At 45.3% G+C, this 25,463-nt stretch overlaps 1 protein-coding gene across 1 annotated transcript; it reads right to left on the reverse strand.

Moving 5' to 3' along the window:
* Nucleotides 1-2,304: 2,304 nt before the first annotated feature.
* COQ4 (coenzyme Q4) lies at nt 2,305-23,969 on the reverse strand. Its single transcript, XM_056860175.1, has 7 exons — nt 23,848-23,969; nt 20,025-20,191; nt 16,828-16,924; nt 15,189-15,291; nt 14,103-14,232; nt 8,605-8,698; nt 2,305-2,483 (listed from the first exon to the last, which is right to left on the reverse strand). Exons 1-7 carry the CDS (start codon nt 23,967-23,969, stop codon nt 2,321-2,323), a joined length of 876 nt encoding a protein of 291 aa, XP_056716153.1. The 3' UTR covers nt 2,305-2,320.
* Between the last annotated feature and the right edge of the window lie 1,494 nt (nt 23,970-25,463).

Genomic DNA, 25,463 nt, shown 5'->3' on the forward strand with positions numbered 1-25,463 from the left:
GGGGCTGAGAGAGTTCTGAGAGAACTGTGACTAGCCCAACGTCACCCAGCAGGCTTCATGTGGAGTAGTGGGGAAACCAACCCAGTTCACCAGATGAGAGTCTGCCACTGATGTGAAGGAGTGGGGAACCATACTCGGTTCTCCAGATTAGAGGTCGCCGCTCTCAACCACTACACAATAATGTTGTTTTGGGGGCAGCTGCCCCAATATTTGGTTTTTGATTTTTTTTAATTAAGATTAACAATAATACAATAATGCAGCATTAAAAACAAACTTCTTTCCAAACAAACATCGACCAGTACTTATAAAACCTACAAAATATATAACTTTTTAAATAAACACTCTATGAACCATCACCAACAGAATCTAGACTTTTAAGCGTGTTCTTCATTCGGTATATTGTGGAATTCCATATTCCATCTAATTCCTCTATGTTTTTGTTATTTTGATAGTAAGTTAATTTAATCAACACATAAATCTCCCTTACTTTGTCGAACCAACTATTTAAATTTGGAGAATTTAAATTTGGAGAATTTTGCCAGATGCCTTTCCAGCATCTGGCAAAATTTATCCTTGCTAATGTTACCATATGGAAGAATACATCAAGGAGTTTCTTAAAGTTTAACAAGATTATTTCTGGATTCATGGGTATTTCGATTTCCAGACCTTTAGATATTATATTTATCACTTTTTTTCCAATCAACTGTGGCTGTAGTACACTCCCACCACATATGGTAAAAACCCGCCTTATCCAATATTTGTTTTATACTTTATCTCACTCCTCTTTACCAGTGTATTTTTAAAAATTACTCCTTTTGTCCCCTACACTCGGGCTGCTCCGCCTCCTGTGGTGGCCATTTTGTGGCTTCGCCCGCCCCCCACCCTGTGTCAGAACTCTAAAGGTGCCCACGGGCTCAAAAAGGTTGGGGACCCCTGTACTAGATAATCTTCACCCAAGTCTTAGTTGGCCTTTATTCCCTGACTGCAAAATGGAACCTCTCTCACATGCTTGTTGTAAGGGTGAAGGAAATAAAGGCATGTTACATTTAAGAACATCAACAACCAGGAAGGGACGTTTTATCTACAACAAGTCTTCTCCTATACAATCCAGCCTGCCAGTTAAGATCTGCCTGTCAAGCTCTGTTCTCTCTCTGTCCCTGCCTTCAGAGGTGAGGTGGGTGGGGTCTAGAGACATGGCGTGTTTTTTGTGGTGGCAGCTCACCTCCAAAACACCCTGCCCCTTCAGGCTTGCCTGGCGCCTACTTTATTTTGTTTCCGGTGCCAGGCCAAGGCACATCTTTTCATCCAAGCTTTTTAATAATATCAGCTTTTTAATGGTCTGCTTCTGTTTTATGGATCGTTTTTATGTCACTTACGTCCAGTGGGCCCGCCTAATCTGCATGGCCCAGGCTATCTGATCTCATCAGATCTCAGAAGCTAAGCCAGGTCGGCCCTGGTTAGGACCTGGATGGGAGACCGCCAAAGTCCAGGGTCGTTATGCAGAGGCAGGCAATGGCAAACCACCTCTGCTCATCTCTTGCCAGCATGGTGTAGTGGTTAAGAGTGGTGGTTTGGAGCGGAGAAGTCTAATCTGGAGAACCAGGTTTGATTCCCCACTCCTCCACATGAAGCCAGCTGGGTGACCTTGGGCTAGTCACAGCTCTCTTAGAGCTCACTCAGCCTAGGGTTGCCAAGTGGTGGTGGGCAAACCTCTGCCAATCCACTTGGCTGCCCACCGACCAGTTACCTCCCAGGGTGTCTGTTGTGGGGAGGGGAAGGGAAGGTGATTGTAAGCCGGTTTGATTCTTCATTAAGTGGTAGAGAAAGTTGGCATATAAAAACCAACTCTTCTTGCCTTGAAAACCCTACTGGGTTGCCATAAGTAGGCTGTGACTTGACAGCACTTTACACACACATGTCCAGTGGCTCCTTTTTAATTGTAAACTGCCTCGAGCAGGAGTCTGAGGAAGTAGCATAGAAATATCCTAATTAAAAACATTAATAAAGCCAGTACGTGACATGCTGTGTTCCATTCTCTGGACAGGATGTGGCCTCTTCATGATTTACTGGTACAGCTATGGAGGTGTAACCACGACACCTTAACAATTCAACACCCTCTTATGGGGGGGAACTCAGTCTCTCTGTTTTGTTAATAAAAAAAAGATGAGCAAAGCAGTAGCATTTAGTCTTTCAGCTTGATAGCCCATCGATGCCTCCAGTGGATCCAAAGCAAGGTATATTTAAAGTGCCAGGATTTAAATCCATTGTCTTTTTGGGGGGCCATAATGTCCAGGTGTTGTTCCTTTTTCCTGGAGTGGATTCACATCCCAATCACAGGAGGTGGCAGGATCCCGATTTCATTGCGGAGAGACTCCACTGTTTGCTCCCAGCGGTTCTCGTAATAGAAATTTAGGATGCAGCTAGCATTGCTTCCACTCCGAACAGCCCATGGGATGAGATCGGTGGTCAGGATGTAAAGTTTCCTATTAGGAGAGCAGGGGAGGAAAGAAAAAATAACATAAGAGGAAGATCACGACACATTTTCTTATTTGAAAGTCTAATCAGATGGCCGTGGCATACTGGCATGGCCTCCCACTGCTCTGGGCCAGACATTTCCTATTTATAATTTAAAATCATATTCCTTTCCAAAATACTGGGCCAAATAACAATGACATTCTGATAAACATACACACTTCATCTTAAAAAGCTACCCAGAGAGCTCTGTGGACCTCTTATGGACTGAGAACTGGCTGAAAAATAGGAAACAGAGAGTAGGAACCAATGGTCAATTCTCACAATGGAGAACTGGAGGGGGAGAGATTCAAAACAGATAAAAGGATTTCTTCACATAACACATAGTTAAATTGTGGAACTCCCTGCCCCAGGATGTGGGGATGGCTGTCAACTCGGAAGGCTTTAAGAGGGAAGTGGACATGTTCAAGGAGGATAGGGCTATTCATGGCTACTAGTAAAAATGGCTACTAGTCATGATGCATATCTATTATCTACAGTATCAGAGGAGCATGCCTATTATATTAGGTGATTTGGAACACAGACAGGATATTGTTGCTACAGTTGTTTGTGGGCTTCCTAGAGGCCCCTGGTTGGCCCCTGTGTGAACAGACTGCTGGACTTCATGGCCCTTGGTCTGATCCAGCATGGCTTTTCTTATGTTCTTAACTATGCAAAGGGATGCAAATCCAAAACAATAAGTAGTTAAAACCCACAGTAGCAGCTTGGCCCAAAGGGACACAGATTTTGGGGTAACTAGGGCAGCCAACTCCAGCGTGGGAAATTCCTGGAGATTTGAGGGCAGAGTGGAATCTGGGGGAGTGAAAGAGCTCAGCAAGAATGTGATACCATAACAGTCCACCTTCTGAAGCTGCCGTTTCCTCCAGGGGAACTGATCTCTGTAATCTGGAGAACCGCTGTAATTCTATGAGAACTCCAGGCCCCACCTGGAGTTTGGCAACCTGAAATAACACTCGAAGAAATAAGCCTGAACACAAACTAGCACAAGTTCGAAAAACATTCTGTACTGGCTGTCAGTATTTTCTCTAGCGACAGAAAAGATATTCTTCATAATGGTTTCATTGTGTTCTTGGTGATAGATGTAGGACAGAGAGTTTCATTTCATAGGTAAAGGCAGCTGTGTCCTCAACTGTACAGGAAAGTTGTAGAATATTCTGGTTGAACCTGATTGTTTCCATGCCACATTCTGCTTCCTCACACTGATTCCCAATGTATGCCTTTTTTTTCAGGTCATTTGTGAGTTAACAAACCAGACTTATCCATGTTATGCATAAATACACATATAAATACCATACACATACTGCATATTTAAACCATGCTACACACATACACAAGACAAACAAATCTACAAAACTGACAAGAGAAATGTGGACAGCTGGAACCACTGACAAAAATATAAATGAATAGGGGGGAAAGTTGAAATGGGGAACATTAACTTGTTCCAAATGATGCTCTCTGAGAGCTAGCATGATATAGTGGCTAGGAGCAGTGCACTATAATCGGAGAACCGGATTTGATTCCCCACTCCTCCACATGAACGACGGACTCTAATCTGGTGAACCGGGTTTGATTCCCAACTCCTCCACATGAAGCCAGCTGGGTGGCCTTGAGCTAGTCACAATTCTCTCTGCGCTCTCTCAGCCCTACCTGCCTCATAAGGTTTCTGTTGTGGGGAGAGGAAGGGAAGGTGATTGTAAGCTGGTTTGAGTCTCCTTAAAGGTAGAGAAAATCAGGGTATAAAATCCAACTCTTCTTCTTCATAATTTCCCTTTAGCCTCAAGGTTGCAGTTAGTTAAAAATGTTTTTTCATCCCCTGACACCCCCCACGCCTATTTCAAATATGGATACTATTCATACTTTTGAACCTAGGAGGTTTTCTCACATGAACAAAAAAATAAGGGGGTGTGGTAGTTCCACAGAATATTTAGGAGCGGGAATTCTTTCCACTACTTTCTGTCCACAAACAGAATTAGAGTACTCTTCCAGGAACATTCTGCTCCAACACTTGCTTTCCACCAAGAAATTGTACTCTTTGTACAGTGGACAGTAGTAGGAGAGGCCCTCATCCAGTCATAGTCCCATTGTAAAGATCAGGGTGCATAGTTGTTAATTTACTACTACTCACAACAGCAATTGGCTCAAAAAATGCTCCAAATGGTTTGCAATAAGATGGAAATGAAATACAAAAATATATTATTAAAAACACTAGACTAACAGGGAGGAGCTCAGTGGCAAAGCAACTGCCTTGCATTCAGAAAGTCTTCCAGTTGAACACCTGGCATCTCTTAGATCAGGTAGGAGGTGACATGAAAGACTGCAGAGAGCTGCTCTCAGTCTGAGTAGAAAAGACTAACCTCGACAGCCCAAGGATCCGAGTCAGTATAGGGCAGCTTTTATGTGCTCAACAGCATCAATAAATTGGCTCCTTCCTTTTCCCTCTAATCTCCTCCCTTTATTAAAACTTCAGCAGCGGAGGAAGGGTTGCACCTCGATTTCCATTGGCTGTCATTTTTATTACCATTTTGAGTTTGTTTAGTATATACAATTTTGCTAGTCGCCTCAAGTGCCCAAGAGGAAAGGTGAAAGATAAATTTGATAAGCAATACAGAACAGAAGACAACTGCAAACTGCCTTGGCTTGAAGGTTCTGTTTAGCCACTGATATATCCTCCAAGAATATATCTAATCCCCTTTTAAAGCTATCTAAGCTACCCCATCTGACAGAAGCAGATTTAGAAAGCTAACTGTTCATGTTGTGAAGCAGTATGTCAATAAAACGAACAGAACAGAAGAACCACCCTGTAGGAGCAGACCGTTTCTTGGATACTGGACCAGCCTGTTTTACAGAAATCTTGTCAATCCTGAATCTTTTACTCTTCAATATAAGAAAAAGAAGAGTTGGTTTTTACATGCCAACTTTCTCTACCACTTAAGGGAGACTCAGACTTACTGAGTCTCCCTTAAGTGGTACTCAGACTCACTTTCCCTTCCCCTCCCCACAACAGACACCCTGTGAGGTAGGTGGGGCTGAGAGAGCTCTAAGAGAACTGTGACCAGCCCAAGGTCACCCAGCTGGCTTCATGTGTAGGGGTGGAGAAACCAAACCGTTTCACCAGATTAGCACTCGCTGCTCATGTGGAGGAGTGGGGAATTAAACCCAGTTCTCCAGATTAGAGTCCACCGCTCCAAACCACTGCTCTTAACCACTACACCACACTGGCTCTCTGAGTGAGCCACAGGGCAATCCTTTGCAGAGTTACTTCAGACTAAACACGGACTACCAGTATTGAAGAAGGAAACGTATTGTAGTGGTTAAGAGCGGTGGAGTCTGATCTGGAGAACCAGGCTTTATTCCCCACTCCTCCACATGAGTGGCAGAGGCTAATCTAGTGAACTAATCTCGTGAACTGTCGTGTACTCCTCCATCGTCATTTCCCCCCCTCTTAATAAAAACCTCAAATGCATTAGGCCTTTCCTTTCAGTGAAGATGATCCACAGCCAGTGTGGAGTAGAGGTTAAGAGCATTGGATTCTAATCTGGAGAACCGGGTTCGATTTTCCACTCCTCCACACTAGCGGCAGACTCTAACCCGGTGAACTGGGTTGGATTCCCCACTCCTACACATGAAGCCAGCTGGGTGACCTCGAGCTAGTCACAATTCTTTTAGAGTTCTCTCAGCCCCACCTACCTCACAAGGTGTCTGCTGGAGGGGCAATTTTATGCCACTTTGAGGCTCCTTACGGGAACAGAAAAAGCAAGGTATAAAAACCAACTCTTCTTCTTCTTCAAATCCTTGATCATTTTGGTTGCCTTCCCCACCCACCCCCTTTTAGTTTTGTTCCTATTTTAAAATATATTTATTTCAATGTTTATTCCCTAATTTTTCTCCCCAATGAGGGCCCAAAGTGATTAAAACCTTATTCTCCCTCTTCCATTCTATCCTCATAACAACCCTGTCTGTGAGGTAGATTTGGGTGAGAGTGTGTGGCTGCCAGAAGGTCATGCAGCAAATCAAACCTGGGTCTCCCACTTTCTAGCCTGATACTCTAACCACTACACCATGCCGGGTCTCTTTTTTTACACCTGCACATACAATTTTCACATAACTTTTTGCTCCTTATCAAGAAAAAAACGCTACCCTGGTCTGTTCTTGTTAATTTTCTTTCCGCCATCAAGTCACAACTGACTTATGATGACCCCTGGTGGGGTTTTCAAGGCAAGAGACGTTCAGAGGTGGTTTGCCATTGCCTGCTTCCGAGTCAGGACCGTGGTATTCCTTGGATCTCCCATCCAAATACTAACCAAATGGGGCTAGCCTGGCCTATCCAGGTCAGGGCATAAGAGTTTTTTGGGGTTTTTTGCCTTCAAGTCATAGCTGACTTATGGCAACCCTGTAGGGTTTTCAAGGCAAGAGGTGTTCAGGGGTGGTTTGCCATTGCCTGCCTCTGTGTCACTACCCTGGTATTCCTTGGAGGTCTCCCATCCTAGTACTTGCCATGGTTGAGGCTGAGAGTGTGTGACTGGCCCAAGGTCACTCTGCAAGTTTCCATGGCAGAGTGGGGTCCCAGTCTGACACCTTCACCACTACACCACGCTGGCTTTCCCTTGGTCACCCAGAATTAGTATACAAGGGCTGTTTCAGAAGAAGGGGATTTCCACACCAGTGAAGGGAGGTATTCTCAACAGTTCCTCCTCTTCCTGTAGACCCCTCATGGCTAACACTGTTCCTATGTATCCCTGAACTCCAGATCAGCATTCGAGGGAATGTGACGGACGGTGTCAGAAAGGGGAAGGTGAGAAAGTCCCATTTTGTGAGCAACACTTGTTTGGATACAACTGACGATCTTACATGGGTTTGATTTTCCGAGATTAATGGTCTGTACAACCCGATAAGAGAATTACTGACCATTGCTCACCATTGTGGAAAGGTTGTCGCTCAATGGCAGACAGCTCGCTGTGTAGCCAGAAGGTCTCAGGTTCCATCCTTGACATCTCCATTTAAAAGGATCAGGTGATGTGAAAAACCTCTGCCTAAGACCCTGGAGAGTCTGACAGTACTGATCTTGATAGACCAATGGTCTGATTCCGTTATAAGGCCTCTTTGTGTCTGCCAGCTTCTCCACAAACTAAATTGCTTTCTGCCACCCTTCATTTGCTATGGCCTTTGATCTCTGTCTGTAAGATCCCATATCTTTTCCCTTTTTTGCTCTGTAACAAACCCAATGTCAATTAGTAAATTCTTAATTACTTTTCTATGATAATATGTAGCCCCCCCCAAATGGATATATCCAAGCTACTTTGTAGGCTGATCAATAGGGTTGCCAGCTCCGGGTTGGGAAATACCTGGATATTTTGGGGGTGGAGCCTGAGGAGGGCGGGATTTGGGACCTCAATGCCACAGAGTCCAATTGCCAAAGCGGCCATTTTCTCCAGGGGAACTGATCTCTGTCGCCTGGAGATTAGTTGTAATAGCGGGAGATCTCCAGCCACCACCTGGAGGTTGGCAGCCTATTGATCAAAGTTCAAACCGAACTGCAGTTTTTTGTTCATTTAAACACATGCTATTTTCCAAAAGAGGCTGCATTTTGGCCCACTCCTACAGGTCCTTTTCTGCATATCCAAACAGGCATTTGGTAAACTGATGACAATCTTCAAAGGGAACACACAATCTAGTAGGGTTGCCAACCTCCAGGTGGGGCCAGGCGATCTCTTGAAATTACAATTGTTGTCCATACTATAGAGTTCAGTGCTCATGGGAAAAAATGGCTGCTTTGGACGGTGGACTCTATGGTATTATACCTTGCTGAGGTCCCTTCCCTCCACAAACCTCAACCTCCCCAGGCTCCACCCCTAAATCCCCAGGAATTTCCCAACTTGGAGCTGGCAACCCCACAATATAGGTATGTCATGTCTAGTGGAACTTCCCAAATCTTAGTTCAGGTAGTGGAAAAGGGCAAGAGTCCAGTAGCACCTTAAAGACTAACAAAAATATTTTCTGGTAGGGTATGAGCTTTCGTGAGCCACAGCTCACTTCGTTCAGATGTAAGTCACACTTACAGGCTCCTCAACCTACCGGGTGTTAAGTCGAACAGGGCCGAACACTGCTCCCAGAATGCACATGGGCAGGCCAGTCTGGACAGCTTCAAACCACTTTACTGCCACCTCCCCTGAGAAGAAGCAACAGAAGATGAAAACAAGTCAGATCTTTGTCAAAAACAGAGAGCCTCCTTCATCGCCTAGTGGTGAAGTCTCACAGCAACGGAGTAGTAAGAATGTCAGTGGGGAGGGGGTGAACAAGACACCCCCAGGTACCCTTGCTTTTGGGCAGTACAAGGTCCATGTGGAGAGCCTTTGGATTCCTGCGCCATCAGAGAGACAATGAACTGCTATCATATTTCAAGGCATTCTCAAGTATCAAAAAAGGATCAAGGTGCTATGAATAGCTTCTTGTAAAAATGTGAACATTGTTGTTTTTATTATTATTATTTTGTAAGTAAATTTTTTTAAAATGTACCTTTTGATATATTTTAACCAATCCTTTTTTGGAGGTGCAACTTAGACTTTCAAACCTGAGCATAACCTGGCAGCAATCAAAAAAACACTGGACAAGTCACTGGTATCGCTTTGTGGAGTTACATATGGTAGTTAAGCGTTACATAGTGGTAGTGGATTTACATGGTTAAGAAGAACAAGCTTGACTGAGCCTACCTAGTAGCAAAAACTACAGAAAGCAAACTATTAATAAAGTATTTTAGGTCTTACGCAAAACCATCACATATGTAAAAATCCATGTTTGGTCGGTCACAAAACCAACAATGGCTGGTACAGTTTCTATAAATCCTAGCAAGTCTTACAGCTGTTCAATGCCACTGGAATAATATTTGACATGCTTTCGCTAAAACAAGTACATACAGAAAAAGAAACACCACTTAAAAAAAGATGGACCCAGATCTCTGGATCTGCAATGTAACCTAATGATTTCCCCCATCTCTTAACATAACATGGAGTTTCCTTATGATCTTTCTCCAATAGAAAAGCATTGAAAAAGGGACATAGCACTTAGATTCCCCTATAAAAGACAAGATTCAAATTTGTTCAGCTCATTCCCCAACTCTCTCCTAGATAATTTCTGAATAATAAAAGTTCCCTTTGCAAATCCTGAAATGGATGGATGCTCTTCTTACTACATTGAATTTTATAAACTGTTAAAGTTAACAGCTTTGCAGAAGTCTCAGTATATAGAAGAAATCAAAAGGAAGCGGAATTTAGTGTTCAACAGACTTGACAATGGTAATGGAAGACAGGTCTATCAGTGGCTACTAGCCATGGTAAATAAAGGGAACCTCCACATTCAGAGGCAGTCAGCCTCTGGGTCCCAGTGTGAGGAGACAACATCAGGGAAAGGCCTCTATGCCCTACTGTTGAACCCCCAGAGGAACTGGTGGGCCACTACGTGAGAAAGGATGCTGGACTAGATGGACCACTGGTCTGATCCAGGAGGGCTCTTCTTAGGTTCTTATGACAGTGCTTGATGAACATATGAAGCTGCCTTATACTGAATCAGACCCTCGGTCCATCAAAGTCAGTATAGTCTGCTCAGACTGGCAGGGGTTTCACGCAGAAGTCTTTCACATCACCAACTTGCCTAGTCCCTTCAACTGGAGATGTCAGGGATTGGAACCAGGGACCTTCTGCATGCCAAGCAGATGCTCTATCACTGAGTCACAGCCCCTCCACTTAGTTGATAAGTTACGGGTCTTTTATAAAATCTCACAATTTAGCAGCATGATTATTATTTTTCTTTTAGGCCTAGGATGAATAAATACTGTTTACTATTTTCAGTGGGGAATTTACATTTTTCTAACCTTTTGAGTTTTACCTTGTAGAAATGGGTTAAGAAGAGGATCAGCATCAGCTCAGATTTTTCTTTATTTATGGTCTGCTTGTTTCACTGATTACTGGTTAGGTGCATCAGCTGGATATATCTATCTTATTTATAATCTGCTTGATTGATCATGAATGTAAATAGTTTTGAGAAATGAAATTAAATAAATGACCAAAATTGTAAACACGTTTTTTATAGGGACAACTACGGTACTTAGAAATCCACGGGTTGCAGGACAGAAGCAGAATTCCTCTTTCTCACACACGGAGAACGTTTGAAAAGGCATCCTTTTGTCTAACAAGAAGCATTCCTCCTCCTCTTACACAGAAGGGAATGCTTCTTCAAAGAGGGCACCTGTTATGACCTGCATGCATCATGTTCAAACCAAACAGTTCAGAAGAAGCATCTCTGACACAAGAGGAATCCCTCCATCACATATAACCGTTCCCAATGTTTTAACATTTTTCTTGATAACTGTTCCACATTACATATGGGGGTGTATGCACACACCGACTCAGATTTTAATCAACAAATGCAATCAATTGCCTAAAATTCCTTTAACAGAGTGACAGCATTCACAAAAACACTACAGGCCTAACAACTAAACCTCAGGCGTCTAACGTGCCCACTACAAGAGACACCCAGCATCAATAAGGTTGCCAACTTCCAGGTACTAGCTGGAGATCTCCTGTTATTACAACTGATCTCCAGACGACAGAGATCCGTTCACCTGGAGAAAATGGCTTTGGCCATTGGACTCTATGGCACTGAAGTCTCTCCTCCTCCCCAAACCCCACCCTCCTCAGGCTCCACATCAGAAACCTCCCACTGGTGGAAAAGAAGGACCTGGCAACCCTAAGCATCAACCCTTCAACTTAAAAACGGATGTCACCTGTATGGTCTTCTTTGTCACCATAAGGGCTAGAAACTTTTAAAAAATAGTATTTGACTGAAACAGTAAATGAGAGCCTTGCAGCTCTCTCCTTCCCACTTTGGACTGATAAGCTTCTGGAGCGGGGGGGGAGGGAGAGAGAGGAGTACCCATGGCAGAAAAAGGAGAAAATAAATGTCTGCAAAGGGTCAGGCGTCTTTTGGCCTGAAAGAACAGAATGCTAAAAATAACCAGAGTTCCTGGGCTCTGCAGGAGGTGAAGCCCCTCCACAGTTCCAGCCAGGATTTTAAACAATACAGATGAAGAGATAAAGGGCAGAGATGAGAGTGAAGCCTCCTTTCTCTGTCTCCAGCACTCTTGCTCCAGGCGGTTGATTGCACAACAGCCACCCTGTCCTCCATACCCCACATTTCCCAGCCGTGCTTCAAATGCGACGCTGGCACCTCCTCATCCGGTTCAACCACCCAGTGACTAGGGCAGGCCTTGGCTCCATTGTGGAAATAGGTGAAAGGGGACTGCCAGCCAAGGCAGTTCCCTTTCACCCCTTTCCCTGTTGCAACCACTGCATTCATGCACGTCAAAGATGAGGATGAAGAAGCAGCAGCGGAAGGGATGGGGAGGGGGGTTGGTTTTTTAATGCCGACTTTCTCTACCACTTAAGGATCAAACCAGCTTACAACCACCTTACTTTCCCCTCCCCACAACAGACACCCTGTGAGGTAGGTGGGGATGAGAGAGTATGACTTGCCCAAGGTCACCCAGCTGGCTTCATGTGTAGGAGTGGAGAAACCAACCCAGTTCACCAGATTAGCCTCCACTGCTCACGTAGAGGAGTGGGAAGTCAAAACTGGTTCTCCAGATCAGACTCTACCGCTCCAAACCACCGCTGTTAACCACTACACCACGGTGGCTCTGCTGCTGTAACACCCATGCTGCCTCATCCCAAACCTGACACCTGTTCTGCTCGCTTTCTAAGACAGTGCTCTCATTTACATGGGTAGAAAGCAAGCATGAGCCCGCTGCTGGTCACCCAAAGCAACACGGGCATCCCACACTGAAGCATGAACATGCAATGTCATATAAGCACCCGAGTGGTACAGTCATTAAAAGTGTTGGCCTAGTATCTGGGACAGCCAGGTTCGAATCCCCACTCTGCCATGGAAGCTTGCTGGGTGACCTTGGGCCAGTCACACACTCTCGGCCTAGCCTACCTCACAGGGTTGTTGTGAGGATAAAGTGGAGGCAAGGAGAACAATGTAAGTTGCTTTAGGTCCCCATTGGGGAGAAAGGTGGGGTACAAATGAATAAACACATACCGGTAAATATAACCTCATTGCGAGTTCACCTTATGTCACATGCACAGCCGGTGGGCACTTCTAATCCTCCATCAAAGCTGTTCTGGCAAGTATCTGAGGATGCTACCACACAGGGTCCCTCCCATTAGAGAGCAGCATGCCCCCCACATTCAAAGGGAGCGTCTTCACTACATTGTACTTGTTCTGGGCATGACATGTGGGGCTCTCAGGGCTTACGCCTTTCATCTGACTCAAAGGAAGAACTATGGGGTGGCTGTGGGTAGAGCGTTCGTATGAATAAGAACATAAGAACATAGGAAAAGCCCTGCTGGATCAGACCCAGGCCCATCAAGTCCAGCAGTCTGTTCACACAGTGGCCAACCAGGTGCCTCTAGGAAGCCCCCAAACAAGACGACTGCAGCAGCAGCATCCTGCCTGTGTTCCACAGCACCTAAGATAAGAGGCATAAGAAAAGCCATGCTGGATCAGACCCAGGCCCATCAAGTCCAACAGTCTGTTCACACAGTGGTCAACCAGGTGCCTCTAGGAAGCCCACAAACAAGACAAATGGAGCAGCACCATCCTGCCTGTGTTCCAAAGCACCTCATCGAATAAGCATGCTCCTCTGATACTAGAGAGAATAGGTATGCCCTAAGACTAGTATCCGTTTTTACCAGTAGCCATGAATAACCCTCTCCGCCATGAACATGTCCACTCCCCTCTTAAAACCCTCCAAGTTGGCAGCCATCACCACATCCTGGGGCAGGAAGTTCCACAATTTAACTATGTGTTGTGTGAAGAAATACTTCCTTTTATCGGTTTTGAATCTCTCCCCCTCCATCTGCAGCAGATGACCCCATGTTCTGGCATTTTGAAAGAGGGAGAAAAGCTTCTCCCTGTCCACTCTCTCCATACCATGCATAATTTTATAGACCTCTACCATGTCTCCCCTTAACGGCTCCTCCCGAAGCTGATGAGGGAGGGAAGAGTTAAGCTCCACCTTAAAAATTGGCTGATAAGTGCTGCATGGCTCCCCCCTCTTTTGGCCCTTCAAAGGACATTTGTCTTTTCCCAGCTAAGCCATGGTCTGTGGGAATGTGGAGTCGGGAAGCTACGGGGGGGTGGGGGGCACCACAAATGTCCCTGTATCAGCAGTTCCAGGACAGGCAAGCGGATACCGTTCCCACCTGCGGTGACAGCCTGAACCAACATTTATCACCTTCTGCCCACAGAAAAGCCTTTCCCTTTCTTGTGAATCCCTAACCCAATTTTTCTTCAAACCAAGAATGCGGCTGTACTCAAAGGAGCTGCCCGTGCCTTTGAGGTTACAGGGAATTTCACAGAATCCTCGTAGCAGAAGGAGACAAATTTGGTTGCAAAACCCTCTTACAGATCGACATCTTAAGTTTCATCAGCCCCCCCCCCTTGGGACGTGGGGCAGAACAGAGAGATGCTGCTGCGGCTTCAGGTCAATTCAGTCAAAACCACTCCAGACTCACCTAACATGTTGGTAGGCATGCCAAGGAGTGTGTGCATCAGATCGTGGACTTCTCGATACCGCTGGGCGATGTAGGCCAATTCCTCATCATCTACAAACTTGGTAGGCATCCTCGTGTCCGGAGAAACCCTCTGCCGATCAGAACAAAGGCAGGGCTCATGTATTTAATTTATACTCCGCCTTTCTCCCCAATGGGGACTCAAAGCTGCTTACTTTGTTTTCCTCTCCTGTCCAGCGTAGTGTAGTGGTTAAGAGCGGTGGTTTGGAGCAGTGGACTCTGATCTGGAGAACCGGGTTTGATCCCCCACTCCTCCACATGAGCAGCAGAGGCTAATCTGGCGAAGTGGATTTGTTTCCCCACTCCTCCACATGAAGCCAGCTGGGTGACCTTGGGCTAGTCACAGCTCTCTTAGGGCTCTCTCAGCCCCACCTACCTCACAGGGTGTCTATTGTGGGGAGGGGAAGGGAAGGTGATTGTAAGCTGGTTTGTGTCTCCCTTAAGTGGTAGAGAAAATCGGCATATAGAAACCAACTCTTCTTATCCTCACAACAATCCTGTGAGATAGGTCAGTGTGAGAGAGTGACACTGCTCCACGGTCACCAAGCAGGCTCCCTTGGCACAGCGGGGATTTCAACCTGGGTCTCCCAGATCCTAGTCCAACACTCTAACCACTACACCATGCTGGCTCATATTCATATACACACACACTTTGTATAATTTTTTGCAATTTGCTGCTTGAATTAGCCGTTAAACAGATGTTGCAAGTATTTCAAAAGCCACTAAGACACTGGAAATCTTGTGCAAAACTAAATTGTGGCAGTTTGCAGTAAGCTGCATCCAGAAGTTAGAAGCTACAGGAAGGCACTGGGAGCTTTGCATGCAAACATTCTTCCAGATGACCACTAAAAACCCATACCATCTCATCTTGGTGTCTCCCTCTCCCCTTGTTTAGCTTGTAGCATTTTTTTCTTCAGTCCCATGAGGACTAGAAGTTTGTTATTTTTAAACAAAAGTGAAAACAGAGAGTCCTAATATTACATGGAGATAAACCATTCCCAGAAACCCCGCCCTACATCTTAAACTTACGTTGTCATCCAAAAAGCGAACATATTCCCGGCCAAATGTCCCCTCTGGAAGTGCCCGAAGCGCAGTGATATCCAGTGTGGAAAGACGTATCCGTGGCCGCTCTCTGTGCAGGAAGGAGAGTGTGATTGGCTGGCAACATAAAATCAAGGAGGCAAAGACCCCAGAAACATACATCAACTCTAAGGAAGACGGCACCCTTTAAGGCGTTTGAAAATACTCAGCACAATCCAGCAAAAATAAGCCTCCCAATGATTTCAATGAGACCTAAGTACATGCTCGCATCCTTCTCATCAACATGAACAAGGCTGAAAGGTGTAGAACTTTGGCTAGATCAGGCCCATTTCAGTTTTCTGTGATATCTCTGCTACTATGATAGCCAACTTGCAACTCTTGCTCAAACTTTTCCCAACTCATTTTGGCAACATTATTTGAGACCTCATTTCTTTCATTTCTGTTATAAAACTCTTGCTTCTTCAGGGCTGTCTTGTATTTTGTGCCAAGTTCAAAGAGTCCAGAGCCATGCTGGACAGCCCCTACATAATCAAATTCTTAAACCAGTCATGTCCAAGCTATGTCCCCACTAGAGAACTGATAAGGGGCTGTGAAAATGAAAAGTAATAAAAGAGATCCTAAGAGCACAAAGTATCCACTCACAGAGGAGGCTGCTCATTGTGTCTCTGCGTGATTCAGTGCCCTGGCCATGCCTTCTTGAAGGACAGGCTAATCTGGCCCCAAAGGAGGCTGCTCACTGTGTCTCTGCATGATCTAGTGCCCTGGCCATGCCTTCTTGAAGCCCCATCCCTGCATTGGATAAGATTGGATCAGTCAGTCCTTCAGAATGCAGAGATTCCCATCTCTCTCTGTGTGTATATACATACATACATGTGTGCGTGTTAGATGCCATCAAGTCGCTTCCGACTCATGGCGACTCTATGAATCAGTGTCCTCCAAAATGTCCTATCTTTGACAGCCTTGCTCAGGTCTTGCAAATTGAGGGTCATGGCTTCCTTTATAGAGTCCATCCATCTCTTGTTGGGTCTTCCTCTTTCCTGTTGCCCTCAACTTTTCCTAGCATGGCTGTCTTTTCTAGTGAATCTTGTCTTCTCATAATTTGACCAAAATACAATAGCTTCCGTTTAGTCATTTTAGCTTCTAGGGTCAGTTCAGGCTTGATTTGATCTATAACCCACTGATTTGTTTTTTTGGCAGGTCAGGGTATCCATAACCCTCTCCTCCAACACCACATTTCAAAGGAATCTACTTTCTTCCTGTCAGCTTTCTTCAATGTCCAGTTTTCACACCCATACACAGTAACAGGGAATTTTATATACTCTATCTATCTATCTACACACACACACACACAGTAAGCTGCATATATACACACACATGCACACACCTATATTAGTTTATATTTATGCTTTTAGCCCATAGATATTTACCCCATATTTATATTGTCTTAACCTTCTTTGGTTCTTAATTCAATTTATTTTAGGTTATTTCCCTTTCCCCCCCACTTTTGTCGCATTTTTAAAAAGTAACCTTGTCAGCCTTTAACAGGTGTTCTGCCCCTGAAATAGCACGGACTGCTGTAACAGTATCTCGCCTTGGCTATGGGCTAAGAAAAACTCGGTAAACACACTGTAGGATTTGATGTCCCTCGGGGTCATTCCTCATCCTCTCCTGGAGCTTCTGCAGAGCGAAGTAGCCCGTGGTCTCCCCGAGAACGGCTACCATATCTACAAAAAAACAGAGGGGAGCCAAAGAGAGAGGAGAGAGTGAATAATGCCGACAATAAGCAGTAACCAACTGGCACATGGTCTAGTTTCAAGAAGAAGAGTTGGTTTTTATATACCGACTTTCTCTACCACTTAAGGAAGAATCAAACTGGCTTACAATCACCTTCCCTTACCCTCCCCACAGCAGACACCCTGTGAGGTAGGTGGGGCGGAGAGAGCTGTGACTAACCCAAGGTCACCCAGCTGGCTTCATGTGGAGGAGTGGGGAAACAAATTCAACGAAGTTCACAGCGCTCATGTGGAGGAGTGGGGAATCAAACCCAGTTCTCCAGATTAGAGTCCACCACTCCAAACCACCTCTCTTAACCACTACACCATGCTGGCTCTCCAAACAAAACAGGGGATATATTTTATTTGCTTTGGGGTCTTGGAGCCTGATCTGCCATACAATTAAATCAAAACTGCGGCTTCAAAAGAGGTCGGTTTTAAAAATGTGGGGGAGGCAGAAATGGGATAATGCAGTAACAAACCTGCTCCGTGCCACTCAAACAGAGAACAGCACGGGCAAATCCAAGATGCAGTTTGGCCCTTGGCGGATATTCTGAAATTCCCTGCCAACGCAGAATTTTTAATGTGAAATCTAGTACCTGGCATAGAACACAGGTATGCTATTTGAGGTACTACTACTAAACATTTGTCTAACGTTCCAGTTATTCCATTTAACTTGCTTCACATGCATCGTCTTCTTGCGATCCTTACAGTACCCTTGTAAGGCAGACTGGTTTTATTATCCTCAAACTACAGACCGGTGTGGGGGTGGGACAGTGGGAAGGCAGAGCTAAGAGAGAGGAGCTTGCATAAGGCCAGCTAGTGAGTTTGTGGCAGAGGTGAGATTTGACTTAGCAACGTTTGGGGTCACATGAACACATGAAGCTGCCTTACACTGAATCAGACCTTTGGTCCATCATCGTCAGTACTGTCTACTCTAACTGGCAGTGGCTTTCCAGGGTTTTAGGCGGAGGCCTTTCCCATTACCTGCTGCCTGGTCCTTTTAACTGGAGATACCGGGGATTGAACCTGGGACCTTCTGCATGCCAAGTAGATGCTCTACCTCTGAGCCATATCCCCTCAGAAAATGCCAGTTAATGCACAATTTTCTGCCAGAAATGCACCAGGCGTGGACATCATCAACCGGAACATATGAAGCAGCCTTATATCAAATCAGACTGCTGGTCTGTCTTGCTTGGCTACTCTGACTGGCAGAACCTCTCCAGGGTCTCAGGTAGAGAAAAGCTCTCCCAATAGGATTTCCCTTGCTACTCTGAGATCTTTTAACTGCAGCTTTCAGAGAGTGAGCCCAGAACCTTCTGCATTCAAGCATGAGCTATAATCCATCTAGGGTAGGACTTTGACCGGCGGCAGCACTCTGGAAAATGCAATTAAAAATACTAAGAGCAACTAAAAATAGTCAAGGTCCAGGGTGGGGGGATCAACAAAAGGCCCGGAGGGAAAGGTTGGAGCCAAATGAACTGCTTTTGGGAGGGATCTCCAGACCAGAGCCAAAGCAGCGGCATCTTCCGTGCTCCCATACCTTATTTCTTTTTAGCCTAAAGGTGGGGGCAACAGAGTACAACCTTTGAAGCTGGTCTTAAGTGATGGACAGGCTCATAGGATTGAGACTGGGAAGGGCAGCTGTGAAGGAGCTAGAAAAGATTCTTAAGTGTAAGGACGTGCCACTGGCCACCAAGATCAAGTTAATTCATACCATCATATTCCCTATTACTATGTATGGGTGTGAAAGCTGGATATTGAAGAAAGCTGATAGGAAGAAAGTAGATTCCTTTGAAATGTGGTGTTGGAGGAAAGTGTTATGGATATCGTGGACTGCCAAAAAACAAAAACAAATCAGTGTGTTAGAGAGCAAATCAAGCCTGTACTGACCCTAGAATCTAAAATGTCTAAACTGAGGCTGTCGTACTTTGGTGACATTATGAGAAGAATCACTGGAAAAGACAATCATGCTATGAAAAGTGGAAGGCAGCAGGAAAAGAGGAAGACCCAACAAGAGATGGATTGACTCTATCAAGGAAGCCACAGTCCTCAGTTTGCAAGACCTGAGCAAGGCTGTTGAAGATAGGATGTTTTGGAGGACGTTGATTCATAGGGTCGCAATGAGTCGGAATTCACTTGACGGCACTTAATACACACACACACACACACACACACACACACAGAGGGGGAAGGTTACTTTTTGACCAGCCCCATAGACACTTTGCCTTTTGATGGCAATAATCTGGACTCTGAACTGTGCCTGGAAACACAACCAGCCACTCTGCAGATCCTTCAGAACTGGCAAAACAGGTTGCTGTAAATTCTGCCAGATTTGCGATCTCACAGCTGTATTTTGTGGAAGTTTGGACCTCCCAGCACTTACATAATCTGAGTAAGATCAGAGCAAGAAGGAGTGTAGCCAGTTTGGTACCGTTTTGTGCAAACAAGAGATTGCCCTGGAGGGTTCCCCACATCTGAGCATTGCAGGCAAAGATTGACAGCAATGGGCAAATTCTCATTCGAGGACCATTGTCAGCTGTTATTGGTTTTCTCACTGCGGTGTTCCCAATATGTTTTCCGGGAACCTCCAGGGGATCCTAGAACTCAGTTTGGGAAGCTGCTGTTCTAGACACTGGGATGAGTTTTTAAAGCAATTAGAGACGTTTACAGGTGACTAATCACTGATGGGTTTATCAATGGTCATTAGATACAGTGGCACCCAGAACATGGAACCTCCATGTTCTGAAGCAGTGCACCTGTGGATGTTGAAAGGCAAACCTTTCAGAGGGACTGCTGCCTTTATGCCATGCAGGTGAGTTTCCTGGAGACATTTGGGGAGCCACTGTGGGAAGCCCCTGACCTTGTGGAGTACCTGGACCTTTAGTCTGATTCAGCAAGGGGATTCTAACAGTCTTCTAAATGGGGCTGCCAGCTCAGGGTCTGGAAATACTTGGAGATTTTGGGGGTGGAGCCTGAGGAGGGTAGGGTTTGGGGATGCTACAGTTAGGATGCTACAGTTTCATTGAGTTTCTATGAAGCAGCAGCTCACCATGCCGGTAAGGATCGTAGAGTGCCATAAACGCTGAGCCAACAGTCAGCAGGGCTTTCTGCAGGGGGCTTGTTGGAATGTGGCCTGGATACAGCGGGTAAGATGCTTCCTCTCCCACAGCACTGGCGGTAGGTGAAGCTTGGCCAGTGTGGCACGGATGGCATCTCCTGCCTGAAGAAGAAGAGTTGGGTTTTATATGCTGACTTTCTCTACCACTTAAGGGAGAATCAAACTGGCTTACAAACCTTCCCTTCCTCTCCCCACATCAGACATCCTGTGAGGTAGGTGAGGCTGAGAGAGCTCTAAGAGAGCTATGATTAGCCCAAGGTCACCCAGTTGGCTTCATGTGTAGGAGTGGGGAAACCAACCTGGTTCATCAGATTAGCATCCGCCGCTCATGTGGAGGAGCGGGGAAGCAAACCTGGTTCTCCAGATTAAAGTCCACCGCTCCAAACCACTGCACCACGCTGGCCCGGAGGGCAAAGGGTTAGTAGCACCAAGCAAGGAAACATTTTGATTCCAAAGAAAATTCTTCTGCGTTCTTTACCAATGTCAGTGGTGACAGCGTCAGTGCGGACTACTTTGACAACGATAACTTTAACAACAGCCATGCAATATGTAAAAGCACCGAGTCATTCCTGACCCATGGGGTGACATCACATCCCAACTTTGCCCAGGCAATGTTTCCGGGGTGGTTTGCCATGGCCTTCCCCAGTCATCTTCCCTTTACCCCCAGCAACCTGGCCAACCTTGGAAGGATGGAAGGCTGAGTCAACCTGGAGCTGGCTACCTGAAACCAACTTCCGTGGGGATCGAACTCAGGTCGTGAGCAGAGCTTGGACTGCAGTACTGCAGCTTACCACTCTGTGCCATAGGGCTCTATGCAATATGTACAAAGAGAAAAATTAACGTTGCTTCCCGATTTCTTTAGTGTTGCCCAATTTTGACATGGTTTTTCTATACAACATGCTCAAGACGGTAGGATGTCAGATAGTGGAGGGACCCTTCTATTCTAATTCACTCAATCAATTTTATTTCTTCCTTGTTTACAGCAGCAAAAGCGATTCAAATATCACTCAGCCCTGAACTTCACTGGCCAATGTTTGGCCCTGCCTCCTGAGGCAGCCAATTTTTGTTTGGCTCCGCCTCCTGCAGCAGCCATTTTGGCATGGTGCTCACCCCTCTGAAAATGCCAAAGGTGCTTGCTGCCTCAAAAACGTTGGGGACCTCTGCAGTAGATAAATAAAACAGATAATTGATTGCAAGAAATACGTGGCCTGTGAGAAATGGATATATAGATATATTCAAAAATGGAGCCCTAATACTAAGCAAGAGTTTGTAGCTAAGCTTCTAGCAGATATTGATCCAAATGTGCCCTTGGGGGGTGGCAAATTTTTGTCTATGGCATTTAATGGTACTATCTTTTAAAATTTTAACTGGCATCTTGATTTATTTAAAATGTGAAAACAAATGAATGTTACCTTAGATATTTGGTTTGTTTTATATGTATTTTCTTTTTTGCTGGTAACCTGTTGGATTTTGAACAGTAAATAAATGGGTGGATGAATCTAGAATAATAAAACAGAGAGGGTTTTTTTGAGGGGAGTGCATTCCTTGGGGAGGATTTCTTGGTGAACTGGTTGTCTGTGACCATATAAAGGTCCCTTATACTATGTCAGTCCATTTGGTTCAGTATTGCCCATCCTGACTGGCAGTCTCAGGTAGAGACCCATCTTTCTCTTCACCTGCTGACATCCTTTAACTGGAGATGCCGGGGACTGAACCTGGGACCTTTAGCATGCAACAGCTACATGGCTACATGCAACAGCTACATGGCTGAAGAGGAACATTTTAATAAGCCTTCTGATTCCCTGCAGTCTTTGTGTAGCGAGCTTGGCAGGTGACTGCTTGCTCAATGTATTTCTTATCGCACTGAGATTTAAAGGCATTTGATGGACACTTTAAAAAGAAGCTGGTAATTGCTACTTCACGATTGTGACAAAGTGGCTGTAGTCTACTAGTTCCTTTGAATTCCCCGCTTTCGTTTCCCCCCCCCCAAACAGTACATCCAATGCCACTGTGGGTCAGTCCTTCAAATATGCCCACCTTGCCATCCAGACAGCTTGCTAAACCGCTGAGACTACGTTCTCATCAGAAAGATAGTACCAAACCAAGTTGAGAAAGAATATATTCTGGAGCAGGAATGCCTCAAAAGCATACAATTATAGGACAGTGTCATGTGGATGCTCAAAAAACACACAGCATTGTTGCTTGGAAGCCAAAGCAAAGGAAAACCTCTGTGTGGACAGAGCCAATCAGGATGGCTTTTGCCAACTTCTGAATATTGACATATTTATATCAGATGGAAGAGGAAGCAGAAGAGTTGGTTTTTATACCCTGATTTTCTCTACCATTAAGGAGTCTCAGAACGGCTTACAATCTCCTTCCCTTCCTCGCCCCACAACAGACACCTTGTGAGGTTGGTGGGGCTGAGAGAGTTCGGAGAGAACTGTGACTGGCCCAAGGTCACCCAGCAGGTTTCTTGTGGAGGAGCGGGGAAACAAATCCAGTTCACCAGATTAGAATCTGCCACATGTGGAGGAGTGGGGGACCCGGTTCTCCAGATTAGAGTCCACCGCTCTTAACCACTACACCACACTGGTGTATTTGTCTGCATGGAGAGTAACCTGTTTGTCCTCAGGTTGGCAAAGGGAGGACATTGTTGGCAAGCAATAGCCTAGATCACATTGGAGGATAGGGTTTTGATGCTTCTAACACACACCCTTTAATGGTACCCCGTAATCTGCTATCTGAAACCAGTTTCCCCATCCTCCCCAAATGCTAAGGCCGGCTACGAACTCTGGGCTGTGCCTCCATTGATTGCTATCTGTCCACCTTAGGGCTGACATCTGCCTTCAGCGTGGGAGACTTACATGGATGAAACTCTGCCAAAAGCTCGCTTGATGAAGCATCCTACTTAGCGTTGAATTTTGAATACTAATTGCTATTTTCCTTCCCAGATTCTTTTCTACCATGCCAGTTCATTGTAATCCCTTTAGTTCTTTGCTGCCTCTCACTTCCCAACATCTTAATTTTGAGCTGCTATCACCTTTTTACCCCACTCTTCCTCCACAGAGGTCAGTGAAGCGCCGGTGGCTCTCAGTGCCTCCACTTGATATTCACAACAGCCCTGTGAGGTAGTAGAAAAAAGCAAGAGTCCAGTAGCACCTTAAAGACTAACAAAATTTCTGGCGGGGTACGAGCTTTCGTGAATCCCAGCTCACTTCTTCAGATACTGTGAGGTAGGGCTGGGGAGGGGCTGTGGGTCAATGGTACAGCATCTGCTCGGCATGTAGAAGGTCCCAGGTTCAATCCCCGGCATCTCCAGTTAAACAGACTAGGTAAATAAGGGGGTTACCGCACTTTGTATTACCAGCGATGTATTAAGAGTTTGAAAATGTTATAAAAAACATCGCTTTAAAAGGGTTTTTGGATACCACGGCTTATAAATGGTTGGAAGATGTCTTCACAGCTAAACAGGCCAAACAAAGTGCGAACAGTATTTTTTATACAGTTTTCAAAATCTTAATACATTGGTGGGAATACATAGAAAGTGCGAACAGTATTTTTTATAACATTTTCAAACTCTTAATACATCGCTGGGAATACCTAGTGTGGTAACAGCCTCAGTGATGTGAGAGACCTTTACTTGAGACACCGGAGAGGTGCTGCTGATCTGAGTAGACAATACTGACTTGGATGGACCAAGGGTCTGATTCAGAATAAGGCAGCTTCATGTGTTCATGTGTGAAGTGTAACCTACTGTAACCAGTAGGGGTAAAAGCAGTTTGGAGGAAGGTAATGTTCAGCAAGAAGGTTGAAAGAGCCCCTCTCCTCATTCACCACTTTCTCCTCTAAATCGTAGTCTCCACAGCTGGCCTCCATAAAAGAAAAGAAAAACTACCTACATATTTCAAAAGAAATATGACTGTGAATGTATGACCCTCCCCCTTTTAAGTGTTTATTACCATACATAAGAAGAGCCCTCCTGGATCAGACCAGGGAGGGTCCATCTAGTCCAGCATCCTGTCTCGAACAGTGGCCAACCAGTTCCTCTGGAGGGCCAACAACAGGGCACAGAGGACTTCCCCTTATGTTGCCTCCCGGCACTGGCATTCAAAGGTTTGCTGCTTCTGAATATAGAGGCTCCCTTCAGTCACCATGGCTAGTAGCTACTGATAAGACGTGTCCTCCATGAATCTGTCTAATCCCCTTTAAAGCCAGCTACGCCTGTGGCCATCATAACTGTAACATGTGCACGTGTGTAAAGTGCTGTTAAGTTGCAGCTGACTTATGGTGACCCTTTATGAGGATTTCAGGCCAAGAGACTAAGGCCTTTGATGCATGGCTGTTTCCCTCGCGGTCACCCCTCCGACGACTTTGGGTCTTTGTTCTGATTATGCATGCCATTCCCGACCGTCAGAGGTCGCCTCGCTCTCCTTGCTCAAATTCGAGATAAAACATGTCTCTGAAAATGTGGGGAAATGCAGGGGGAGAGCAAGGCGACCTCTGACGGTTGGAAACGGCATGCATGATCCATACAAAGACCTGAAGTCGTCGGAGGGGTGACCGTGAGGGAAATAGCCATGCATAAAAGGCCTAACAGAGGTAGTTTGCCATTGCCTTCCTCTGCATAGCAACCTTGATATTCCTTGGTCTCCCATCCAAATACTAACTATGGCTGACCCTGCTTAGCTTCTGAGATCTGATGACATCAAGCTAGCCTGGGCCATCCAGATCAGGGTAACTGTAACTTGTACACAAAGGGGAAAAACCCTGGTCTTCCTTTCAGGTAAATGCAATATACTTTTCTCTGCAGAAGGATTTGAACCTGGATCTCTGGACACTGTAACCACATCCTTTTGTGCGTGGGCACACATGTCATTTCAATCCTATGATTTATTATCTCTCTAGAATTATAATTCAGGGAAGGTATTAAAGAGAGAGTAATTTATGGCTTGAAAGCGGAACAAATTGGCCATTAAGAACAAAATAGCTGGATACACACAAGTGGGAGGGGGGAGAGGGAAAGAAAGTTTAAAAAATACACATGGGGTGAAGTTGGGGAGAGAAACAAAGCAACTTGCCTGTGACCAAACAGGAACCAATGACCTTTCTGGAGTTTATTACACAAGGCAGGAATTTCTGACTGGTTCTCAGCAAGAACACCATCTTCTTCCTAAAACCAAAAAAGGGAATTAGGTGAATTGAGACATGATTGTTAAGCCTGCATTCACCTTCTGCTGGTTTCAAAGGCAGAGTATTATACCCAGTATTTTTTTGGCAAACTTCCTTGTACTATTCCAGGCTCAAAGCACGACAAGAACTAAATAGAGCGGTCGCAGCAAGAGGGTAGGAGAGCGCCATCTAGTGCCACCT

Source organism: Euleptes europaea, chromosome 14 (assembly GCF_029931775.1).
Source record: "Euleptes europaea isolate rEulEur1 chromosome 14, rEulEur1.hap1, whole genome shotgun sequence".
Classification (NCBI taxonomy): Eukaryota; Metazoa; Chordata; class Lepidosauria; order Squamata; family Sphaerodactylidae; genus Euleptes; species Euleptes europaea.